The sequence below is a fragment of the Geotrypetes seraphini genome, chromosome 3, assembly GCF_902459505.1.
Source record: "Geotrypetes seraphini chromosome 3, aGeoSer1.1, whole genome shotgun sequence".
Classification (NCBI taxonomy): domain Eukaryota; kingdom Metazoa; phylum Chordata; class Amphibia; order Gymnophiona; family Dermophiidae; genus Geotrypetes; species Geotrypetes seraphini.
In genome coordinates, this window is record NC_047086.1 from 294,907,094 (window position 1) to 294,920,004 (window position 12,911).

The window sequence follows — 12,911 nt, forward strand, 5'->3', positions numbered from 1 at the left end:
CAGGGTACATCATGGCTCTAACTCTTATCTATTTAGCTTACAATGTGGTAAGGCAGGGACATACATTTCAAGCAGATGATGTCTGCAGATTGCACACTGTTTCCAGCTATGTAGGCCAGAGCAGTATTTCAAACAACAGTTAACCATTTCATGACCCTACAAAACCACTCCTTTTTTTAATTTTTAATTTATCAGTTTCATAATATAATACATGGCATTGCTATCAAAGGAAATTAACAGAAAGTTTGGAAATAATAAAAACCCTTTCTATAATAGAATTATCATGGCAAAAGCCATAAGCTAAGGAAATAAGTAATCACTCTTGGTTATTAGTCCACTATAATGACGAGAAGGATTGAAATTAGCAGAGTCAAAAAAAGGAAAAAAAAAAAGTAAATTAAGAAACAAAGAAGCTGTCTGAAGTTGGTTCATTCATATATTTCACGAAGTTCAGGAGAGGGCCTGCTGGGGAGGGCTGGGTGAAATTGCAGAGTTATTAGTAACAAATGTTGTATGAGCGCCGAGAGGGATCGATGAAAATATATCTCACACTATGTAGGGTGATCATACATTTACAGTGAAAGCGGAGGGCAAAAGTTGTCCCTAACTGAAGCACCTTCGGTCTAAGTAGAAAAATTGTCTTCTCTTTTTCTACTCTATATACACCAGGCCCAAATTCTGTAACCAGCGCCTAATGTTAGACACCTGTTTCGGAGGCGCCCAACTAGATAGGCGCCTATCTAAATTGATTAACAAGCTCAATTAGACGCCTATCAAGAAAGAGCGATGCTGCAATAGGGCACCTCTAAAATTTTAGGTGGCCTTAAAAAAAAAAAAGGCGCTATGCATGTTAGGCATTGGCATGGTTACGTATTAGGCGCCTTGATGTAGAATCGCTCTTAAGCGCATAAGCGCTCACATAGGCGCCTAACTTTTAGTTGTACCTAAAGCTGGCCTATTTATTGGGCGCCTCCAAAATAGGTGCCACTCAGCGTGATTCATTAAACAGCACCCAATTTTACTTGAATTGCGCTGAACAGTGTCTAATTCAGCTCCTAATATTTGGGCGCTTATAGAATTTGCCCTAAAGTATTTTATAATTCATAAAGAAACATCTTTATACTTAAAGAATAACTTTAAAAGCCATTCTCTGTCAGAATCTAATGCCAATTAATGGAGCTGGAGCCAGGACCTTCATATCCTACCATTCCAGGAAGTTAGTCAAATCTAAATTATCTATAAGTGAACCTTGCTGGTTAGGCCGAGGTTGCCTTTTACCAACAGGGAGGTAATACATTTTTGAAACTGGTGGGCTACCCTTTTCTTAAATGGATAACCTTTGGTCAGATGTTGAGTTATCCATCTCAAATTTATCCTTTGTATGATTGCTAATATTTCAAAAATCACTGAACTACTGTATATGAGTTAGAAGTACAATTCTTCGCCGATTGTACCACCATTCGCTGATTGTTCTATTTTTCTCTGTTCGTACCATTTTTCTCTGCCACCTATTTTCTCTGTTTGTACCATTGTACCAATTTCGCTGATTGTCCAGCCCTTCTTCATTGTAAACCTCCTCGAATTACTATGGCTTTGGCGGTATATAAGAAATAAAATTATTATTATTATTATTATTATTACGTGGTCAGCACTCATTGCTGACTGCATAATTGTTTTTGAATATTTTCTAGTATGTTTCTCTGTGTTGGAAATTCCAGCATAAGCTTTCTTAATATTCCTATGAACAATGTTGCCAGTCAAAATAGATCACACTCTGCCATCTAGTGCTGGATATAATGCTTTTATCCTCTCCTTTAAAACTGAAAGAATGATTGGACTGTCTCTTGCTCCCCTTTTCTAAATAATACCATGTTTCAGCTCTCATTGTGTACAGTTTTCCATTGAATTTTATCACAAGCCTATGGTATTTAGGTTCACTTTTAAAAAAATCTCTTTCCAGCTATTGCCAAGTGAATCATTCCAACACAAGGATTTAACAGTGCTCTCTGGCATGAAGCCCTATAACAGGGGTCAGCAGCATTTTTGAAGAAAAGAGCCAATGTATCTAAAATGTTTGACCAAGATTTACGAAGAGCCGCAATGGGTAGAGAAGGGGGTTTGAGATATTCCAAGTCTCCAATTTCTTTTGCTGCACCTCATGTATTCATGGCCATATCGGATACCAGGAACCAGTCACCACTGCTGCTATCTGCAACTGTGTTTGTAACTTTATGGCTTTGCTGATAAAGTCCTCCCAAGTGGGGTAACTAGACTTCATGTCATTGATGAGGGTCTGGAAGAGCCCTCCCAGCACACTGCACTCTTTCTGCAGATCCGCATCTATCTTGACTTCTACCCAGAGAAAAGTGCCATAGAAACCTCTGCACCAGGAGCTGCCACTTGAAGCTCAGGCATAGCACCTGCACTCCCAGAGAGCGGGAAGCTGCTCAGCCCAGCGTATGCAACTGGCATCAGCAGTGCGTGAGTTGCTCAGAAGCCCAGTCCCAGAGCACATCCCAAGGTGTAGCTTCTCTCCCTTCTTTCTCCCCTCCAATCTCTTGCAGGTGTCTGCCCCTCCCCCAACCCATAGCCAAGGTTCTCTTCCCCTCCAGGCCCCGACCCTTTGAACATCCTCCCAACCCCACGATTCTCCTCCTCTCCCCAGGGCCTACCGTGGTACCTGGTGGTCTAGCGGGGGTCTTTGTGGCAGGAGTGAAGCCCTCTCGCTCTTGTCTCCTCGCGACTGCCTTCTAAAATGGTTGCCGTGACCTCTTGTGGCAGCTCATAGTACTACAGGAGAGAGGTCATGGCAGCTATTTTAGAAGGTAGCTACGAAGAGGCAGGACTGAGAGGGCCACGCTTCTGCCACAAAGACCCCCGCTGGACCACCAGGTACCTCAGTAGACTGGGGGGGAGGAGAATCATGGGGTTGGGAGGGAGATCAAAGGGTTGGGTCCTGGAGAGCCGCAGCCACATACAAGAAGAGCCACATGTGGCTTGCAAGCCGCAGGTTGACGACCCCCTGCCCTAGATCATAGAGATCTGAATTATGACATCCAGATCATGATGTGCTCAGTTCCACTGGTATTTTAGAAAAGAAATAGCCAAGGCAGACCCTTTACTAAAACACCTGCAAGCGCATGTGTGTTTGCTGGTATGTGCAGTGGGAACAGCCATTGTACAAATATACATGCTGCAAAAAAGAGCAACATGAACTTGGTAGCTTCCACACAGAGTTGTCAGCACTTAGTATAGAAACGGTGAGTCTGCAACTTTCACATGTAGTATGGTAAGGTCTGTGGCCTTCAGAGGTAGGGTAGCATAAAGCCTGCCTCCCTTACTGGTGGGCAGGGAAGTCTGGCAGATAGCTAGACTACTCCTATATCAGAGATAAATCTTGGCCTCTAAGTAAACTACTACTGCTACTACTTATTATTTTCATAGTGCTACCATTAAACACGCAAAAGACAATTCCTGCTCGAAAGAGCTTACAATCTAATTATGACAAACAGGACAAAAAGTGTGAGCTCAGAGACACATATATACTGTTCAAGTGAACAGTAGCCTAAATTCTCAATACACTTCAAGCTTGAGGTAAGTTCCCATAAAGCCTCATTCTGCTGGCTCAGTATTCAACCATGTTATAACTGCAGGCCTCAATTTAAACTCGTCAATCTGGAACACATTGGCTCTTCTGCTTAAAGCAATAAAACCAGTCAAAGCACAGGACATATGAAAATTAACCTTCAGGCTGTCACACCCTGGTCAACTAGCCACTGCTTCAATCCCTTTGACCAGTTCTATGAAGAAACAGCTTCCGTCTTAACAACTCTTCTTGTGGAAGCTAACACTTTACTACTTAGTTTTCCAAATGAGCATCAGAACTCAGTGGAATAGCCACCACGCCTTGTAGAGGACCCAATAAAATATGACCTCTCGGCCTTGTCCTCTACCCCCAACTGTTAGTGTTATTTCAAAAACGGCAAAGTCTCCAGTGCAAAACAAAAGAACACATTCCTTACACAGTAACCTCCAAACCAACACTTCTTTAACATCCAGGCAAGTACTTCTTTGTTTCTTAGGGGATCATGCCCCAGGATTCTCAGCCCACTCAGGCTATCCTGGGTTCTGTGTTCATAGGCAACCATCCTCTTCAGGGATTCCCCACCTCTTCTGCCTGCTGTCGTAGAGTTCAAAAATCTATCCCCTTCTGCAATGGAGGATGGATTTTTGAACTCCACGACAGCAGGTTGTGGATAGGTGGTTTCTCACTACCCCTCTAGGCTCCTCCTTACAGCCCTGTTTTGCTATGAGCCAAAACCGTACACATCTAGGCTTCGTTCTTAAAAGGGTAATGTTTTATATGGAAATGGGGCCCTCAAACTGCCGACCCTTAAAAGGGCAGGACCTCTAGCCTTTGCACCTGTTGTTGCACCAGATGATTAGCATTCCCTCTTTTGGCATCCATTGTCATATCCTTGCCCTCAATCATAACAGGGCCTTGAGCTCCCTCCAGTGGCCTCCCCCCAGCAATGGCAGTACCCTTTCTAGGGGCTAGACCAGTCACAGTAGCTGCCTTATTTCATAAACCAACATGTGTAAGTTTTTCCAATTAAGTAGTGAGGCTACATTTTTGACTTGGCTTCATTTCAAGAAGGAAATATATTACATGGGATTAAGGAAAACGACTCCCTTATCCTTTCTTCAAGGCCCTGGCCAAAACAAGCACCTATAAAAATTGTTTTTGAGTTGGACTAAAAACCCATCATTGAAAATTTTCTCATGACACGTGTAGATTTTAGTCCTGCCCAAGACATGCCTGTCTGAAATCTCTATGTGGTATGGATCTCAACATGTAAATAGTGGTTTTCTGAAATTGGTATTCATACATGTGATATATATATATATATATATATAAATGCAATTTATATATGAATATTTGTAAATAATGCCATGTATCTTGCAGATACAAACAGCTATTGCATAGGTTCATTCTGACTAACCAAACTAACTCTTCCACATCTTTTCTTAAAATTAATCAAGGATTGGCAAATAATAAATTTATGACTATGCTTAAATGTATAACGTTTCAAGTGTAGATAATTAAACAACTCCAGATGTTTGTGGAAATATGTGAACAGTTCCTTGTTGGAGCATAAGTAAGTCTGACTGTGTCAGACCATTGACCCCCCCCCCCCCAACATCTTGTCTCTAACAGTAGCCAATGCTAGCAAGATCCCAATGGAGTCAATACATATAAGCATTGGTTTTCCAAAGCTTACATGACTAACAATGAGTTATGGACTGCTCTTCCAGGAACTTGTATAAACCCTTTTTAAATCCAGCAACGCTAACTGCTTTGACCATTGTCTTCAGGGAACACATTTCATAACTGAATCAAAATATATGTTCTTTGTTTTGAATGTGCTATTTAGTAGTTTCCTGGAAGACCTGTTTCCTATTTATCCATTCCCATCCACTCTGTCATATCACCTCTTAGCTGTCTCTCCTCCAACCTGGAGTCCTAACCTGTTTAGCCTCTCTTCATAGGGGATTCATTCTGTCCCTTAGGAGTTTCCTATGGGCGCTTCCACATTGTTATTCCACATGGGTTATTCTAGGGATTTGAAACCAGTTCAAAGTGTTCATACCAAAAAACTTTGTTTCATGTTTATTTGAACATTTTGATAATGCAATGTTTTTAAATCTATGATGTAGTTGCTGACAAATCATTATGAGCGGTGCTGGAAGTATTACTGCTTGCCCGGCGGGTGGGGGAATTTTGGTGCTGCTTCTGAAGAAGAACTCCATTTGTCAAGGAAATTGTTCTGGGGTATCTTTGATGCACTATCTCAAAAGGTATTGATCCATTTGTCTTTTGAAATTGTTTTCTTTAATTGATGATCATGTATACTAGTCATTTGTCGCACAGAAACAGTGAAGATGACCAACGGTGCTTAAAATGTTTTATTATTCAGCTGTATCGATTCAACATGTATGTGTTTCGGCCCTGTTGGCCTGCATCAGTAGTCTCAACCCTTTTTGATAAGTTGGTCAAAGAGGATTCTGCTTATAATAGCACCTTACTAAAGATGTGCAGTAAATAAAAGTCAGTTGAAAAACATCAGGAAGAACGTGTTCTGGTTGCCTCTCACTCACATGAACGCTCTTCCACATGTGAGTGAGATGAGATTGGAATATGTTCTTCCTGTTTTCTCCAAGAACTGGAGAAGGGAAAGGAAGAGAAAGTAGTAACAGTCACTCTGCTTCCATTTGTCTGTATATGCCCTAATTACATCCTGAATGATAATGATAATGTGCTTCCATATGCATTTCAATGACAGGAAGAGATATTTGGGACATCCTAAAGTAGCCTGGAAGGCACTTTGCCAATGAGGTTGGTGACTGTGTTATACAGTAGAAAGTGAAAAGGATGTGTACATATAGGCAGTGGCGTGGTGGGGGCGAGGGGGGCCGTCTGCCCTGGGCGCCATGTTGGAGGGGGGTGTCAGCACCCCTCCTCTTTGCCGCCTCTGCCCACTCCTCCTCTCGCCACGTGCACACCCCCTTCGCTTCCTCCATACTTCTAGTTGAAGTTGTTGCTCACAGCGGTCAACAACGTTCTCTCACGACCCTGTCGGCTCTCCCATTGATGCTACTCGCGGGTGCCGCAATAGGAAGTGACATCAGAGGGAGAGCCCACAGGGTCGTGAGGAGCATGTGGTTGACTGCCGCAAACAACTTCAACTAGAGGAAGGGGGGGGCTCAGCAGGGGGAATCGGGGAAGGAGCGGGAGGTGAAGACAAGGGCCGGGGCTACTGCATATAGGCAGAACCTGATTTATTGTGAAAACTTTCTGAGAATGCAGGGTAAGTGATGCATTGAGAGATTCCTTATCAGTGACAGATCAGCTCTTTTTTTTTTTTTAATTCTTTAATCATTTTTAAACTTTCATCAAGTGTACAGAAATTCATAATAAACACAATTAATTTAATCACTTGAACATCTCATCATTATATCTTATAAATACAAATGTAACCCCCCACCCTCCCTCAAAACCCATAAATCATTGTAAGATCATATACTTGAAACCCTCCCCCACCCAATACTAAGTGGTGTATAATTAATAGAAAAATGGCATTTAATCATGACAAAAAGATGTTAATGGCTCCCATATTTTAATAAAATTTTTATAATTTCCCTTCTGTACCGCTAATGATCTTTCCATTCTATATATGTGACATAATGAATTCCACCAAAAATTAAAATTAAGCCTCCTATAATCTTTCCAATTATTAGTAATATGTTGGATGGCAACTCCCGTCATGATCATTAAAAGTTTATTATTAGACGATGATATCTGACTCTTTTTTTCTCATAGACATTCCAAATATCACAGTATCATAAGATAACGCTACATGGTTTTCCAATAAACAATTTACTTGATCCCAGATTGAGTACCAAAAGGTTAAGATATGGGGACAATAAAACAAAAGATGATCCAAAGTCCCTACATCCAGATTACAATGCCAGCGTCTATTAGACAAGGAACTATTTAATTTTTGTAATCTAACTGGGGTCCAAAAAGCTGTATGTAACAAAAAAAACCAAGTTTGTCTCATAGACGCTGACATTGTACATCTCATTCTCCAAGACCAAATTTGTGGCCATTGAGATGCTGAAATCTGATGCTTAATCTCAATGCTCCAAATATCCCTAAGACCATTTTTAGGTTTTTTTAAAATCAAATCACTAATCGTTTTATACCACTGCGCGGCCTGGTGACCCAGAAAGTCCGCCTGAAAACATAAAAATTCCATACTGAACTGAGTATTAAGAGTTTTCCATTCAGGGAAACCTGCCTGAATGGCTTGCTTCAATTGCAACCAACGAAAACATTGCGATTTATGAAACCCAAATTTATGTTGCAATTGTGTAAAATCAAGCAGTTTACCATTAGAGATGACATCATTTAAAGACAGATCAGCTCTAATAATTAATGCCTCTAGCTTGCTGGACTGTGCTGAGATATAGAAGAGAATGGAGATCTTGGAAGGCAGTTCATGGGTTTGAGTTTCTCTTGTTCTCTTCACTGGTATGAAATCCCAGTCTTCCAGAATGGGATTTTCTGAGAATACTATGATCACAAGATCAATTGGAAGACATGGCACACCATTTGGCCAGTGCTTTCATTTCTTGTAATTTCACACAAAGGAAATTTGTAAGGAAAAACCTATGCAGAAAGCACTGTATATCATTTATCTTTAAAAAATGAGTTCTTTGGGGTAAAAGTTGGAATACCTAAATGGAGTGAACATTTTTAATGTGTACTGGGAGACCAGATATATTGGACAACCGCTTTATGATTTTTAGTACCATTGTGGAGATGAGCCATGGTTATGGAAGAGCTGTTGGTCTTGTAAGAATCAAAGAAACAAATGGTAAAGCCTGAAAAAGACTAGGGAGCAAATTCTATAAACTGTGCCCAAGAAGTGGAGGCTGGCACTGTAACAGATTTGGAACATGCTTGATACAGGTGTGGAGATCAATAGTAGGAAAAGAGTTAAGAGGGCAGTTAAAAGATATGGTAGTTGTTAAATACTTATCATAAACATAAAAACTCACTTGTATACCGCAAATACTGTTAAGTTCTGTGCGGTTCACAGAGATTAGCAATACAAATGAATTAACAACCAGTGTCTAACTTCCAAAAGATTATGTAAAAAGATGTGTCTTTAGAGCATGTCGAAACTGTTGATACAAGTTAGAAAATGTGACTATGTCAGTCAGATCCCTAATCCATGAAGCTGCCTGAAAGGACAGTAGCTGCTCCTGGAATTTCTTATATTTACATCCCTTTGCAGAAGGAAATGAGAATATTGAATGAGATTTCCGAGAATGTTTGGAGTTTGTAATAATAAAAGATTCCATAAGATACTCTGGGATTAAACCTGTTAGTGCCTTAAAGCAAATACTGCCAAACTTAAATTTAGTCCGTGCTTCAACCAGAAGCAGTTGATGATAAAAATAGGTGTATTAGGAAACCAGAAGGAGAATCTTAATTGTTCATATGTCCATTTGAAATTCAAGAAAGGTTACCAATACTGGTCCTGAAATGCATAGCCAAATATGTGTTTCTTTAAATGAATAGTGCTTCCATGGTCACAGCACTACCCATATATGTTCAGTTTTATTAAAATGTGATATACCACTCCAGCTTCCAAAAGTTCCAAGCAGTTTACAAAACATATAAAATTATAATAAGAACTTTATAAAATGAAAGGATAAAAAAAAAAAAAATCATACAAAGCAACTATTTAATCAGCATCATGCTGTTGTTCAAGGTGAGATTTGTCATCTTCCCGCAGAACCCTCAACAGAATACTTCTAAATCTCCCATCCACAAAAAATCTGCAATACAAATGTGTTTTCCACTCCATGCTCACCTTTCTAGGTGTAAAAACTTGGAATGACCTTACTGAAATGACCAGGACGGAACCTAACTACACCATATTCCAGAAGAAACTGAAAACTCATCTATTTGACACTTAATCACCTGTATCCTCTCTTCCCCCCTCCCATTCTCTTCTTCTCTTCTCCTCCCCCTCCTCCCCCTTCTCCTTCCTTGCCCCCCTCTTTCAGTCGCCTTGAGCCTATCTAGGTATGAGCGACGCAGAAATAGAAGATTAGATTAGATTAATAAATATGATCACTGCTAGGTATTTCTTTACCAAAAGCTGGAGAAAAGAAATAACTTTTAAGTAATCTTTTAAATGCAATGAAATTAGGTTCTAATCGCAAATAGTTTGGTAATTGATTTCCTAGACTGAGAGGTAAACCAAAAAGTGCTTTGGTAAACCAAAAAATGCTTTAGGGCTCCTTTTACAAAGGTGCGTTAGCGTTTTTAGCGCACGCACCGGATTAGCGCACGCTAGCTGAAGAGGAGGAGGAAACGGCTAGCGTGCGCTATTCCGTGCGTTAAGGTCCTAACGCGCCTTCGTAAAAGTCTATTAGCAGCTGGTATAACTAATCTGTTATCTTGTAATGATCTAAGTACTTGAGAAGGAATATATAGTATAATCAATGAATTCAAATACGTTGGTTCCTAAATATGTAAGACTTTATGTGTAAGAGTGAGTACTTTATATTTTATTGTACATACCATTGGAAACAATGATGTTACATGATCAAATTTTTGTTTATGACCTAACAATTTCTGGAGACGTCTCAAATTAAAACTCGACATACCTACATAGACTACATTATAGTAATCAATTTTTGATGTAAAAAAAAAGCATGAATTAGTGTGCAAATCTGAATTTCCAAAATAGCGCCAGATTGATTTTAAAGATCTGAGTGTATAAAAACCTTTTTTAAAATTATCTCTGAAATTTGATCATTGAACTTAAATTTTGAATCAATAATGACCCCAAAGTATTTAAATTACTACACTAGCGGTATTTTTTTTTTTTAAATGTAGAATTGAAAGTTGTAGATTTGGTTCTATACATCAACCTGTAATCCAACATGAGAAATATTTCTCCACACTCAAAATTAATTTATTATTATCTAACATTAGACAATTAGAGACATTATCAAGTTGTAACTTGACTGGATCAATTTTGGCAACTTAAACAATATCATCTGCATAGCAATATACCTTAATCCCAAATTCTCATATTATTGTCAATGGTGGAGCTATAAAAATATTAAATAAAACTGGGGATAATGCAGATCCCTGTGAAACTCCACAAGATCTCTTAGAGAGAGGAAGATATAATGGTTACTGCGGATGGGCAGACTGGATGGGCCATTTGGCCTTTAACTGCCATCATGTTTCTATGTTTCTAATTCATACTTTTTTTAAATATTAAATTTTGTGTTACCACTGAAAAACTTCTGTTTTGAAGAAAAGATGAAAACCACTTTAAGGCTTTTCCAGTTATTTCTAAAGAAGCTAGTCTCTTTGTCAAAAGGTTATGGTCAATCAGGTCAAAAGCAGAAGCTAAATCCAATGATATCGCAAAAGCATAGTATTCATTATCTAGGATTTCTAAAGTATCACTAAGAAAGCTACAGATAAGTGTTTCTGTACTCTGATTTGTCCAGAATCCTGCTTGTTTTGGATGCAAAACATTTGCACTACCTATAAGAATAGTGGCACTGAACATATAATTTTACTACACAATAGTGCTGATACTGTTTCAAAATTGGTTTGATCGACTGTGAAATATAACTGACAGCCTCCGTAGTAAACAGAAATATATGCAAAGCATGTATTGTAATGTGGTATCTCTTCCATCATAAGTTGACTATTAATAATCTATATTCAATGGCTCAATAAAAACTTTTTTCTAGTAATTCAGTTTCAGTCTTAGCTTTCCTAATGCAATACATTTAGTCAGAGTGCAGAATATTTGGAACTCTATGTTCCTGCAGACAATTCTGAGACCTGTTATTTATTTTTTTCCCTTGCAGAAGTACGAACAAGAGCTGTTCAAGCTGGCATTGCCTTGCTTGAGTGCCATTGCCGGGGCTCTACCTCCAGACTACATGGAATCAAATTATGTCAGCATGTTGGAGAAGCAGTCGTCCGTGGACTCCGAGGGGAACTTCAACCCACAGCCTGTTGACACCTCAAAGTATGATTGTTGTCTCTTCTTATCCATTGGGTCAACCATTGGCAAAATTCACTTATGCATGCATACACACATCACAAATAATTTTTCTTCATGATCTTTTTAACTGCTATGGTTAAAACCTAAATAAGGCAAACACCTTTAACACATGCATGGAGAAAGTAACCTGCACTGGGCAGCAGGTATAACCCCAACAACCGTCCTTGGCAAACTCAGTGGACCATGTGATAGGACAGAGTACAGTATTGGGGTTCAAGAAGGGATTGGATGATTTTCTGAAGGAAAGGGGGATTGAAGGGTATAGATAGAGAACTACTATACAGGTCCTGGACTTGATGGGCTGCCGTGTGAGTGGACTGCTGGGCGCAATGGACCTCTGGTCTGACCCAGCAGAGGCATTGCTTATGTTCTTTTGTTCTCTGCTTGCTTGCCAATTGGCCAGTCATCTTTCTGACCGGCGAATTGGCAAGCAAGCAGAGAATTGCCACACCCCTTTTTCTGATTGACCACTTGCGCTGTTGGTCTTCTGTGCTGTCATTTCCTATGGGGTTGATATTCAGTGTACAGATTGTGATTGGATATTCACTGCTATTACTACTACTATTAATTATTTCTATAGTGCTACCAGATGCACGCAGCGCTGCACAGAGTCACAAAGAAGAAGAAAACAGTCCCTGCTTGAAAGAGCTTACAATCTAAACAGCCAAGACAAACAAACAGGATGGCTTGGATACAGTTAAGGGGAACGGTTAATCAGCTGGCTGGATTGGTGCTTTTAACTGGAGAGTGCCACTCTAACTGTTGAAGCACTCTCTGGGTAGTTCGAGCATAGGCTGGAGGAAGAGTTGGGGAGGATCTGGGAATTTTGAGGATTCCAAATAACAATAAGGCAGCCTGCTAACAAAATCCAATGCGGAAGAAAACAACAGTAAACCGATGAGAAGAATAAAACTTGCTACTAAGTTTGGTAGATTCACTACACTGCAGCTTGGCTGGAGACACCGATTTTACCAGTTGGTCAAGGTTGTATTTCAGAATTAATTGGCACTTTGTATGTAGGGTTACCAGACGTCCAGATTTCCCGGGTTTTGAAAAGCTTGCAACACATCTGGCAGGAACGCATCTATGCATGCGTGGAAGGCAGTGGGGGTGGGATTGGAGGTAGGACAGGGACGTAATGGGTGGAATTTGGTTTGCCTGGGGGCGGGTCTAGGGGTCCTGATTTTCCAAATGGAAAATCTGGTAACCCTATGTGTGTGGCTGTAGTTGTAA

At 40.0% G+C, this 12,911-nt stretch overlaps 1 protein-coding gene across 1 annotated transcript in view; it reads left to right on the top strand.

Annotated features, from left to right (window-relative positions):
- Positions 1 to 12,911, top strand: part of RYR2 (ryanodine receptor 2) — a 1,389,277-nt gene that overhangs the window by 879,521 nt on the left and 496,845 nt on the right. Inside the window, 2 exon segments of the mRNA XM_033937646.1 lie at positions 5,719 to 5,859; positions 11,479 to 11,642. Of these exon segments, the coding sequence (XP_033793537.1) occupies positions 5,719 to 5,859; positions 11,479 to 11,642 (305 nt within the window).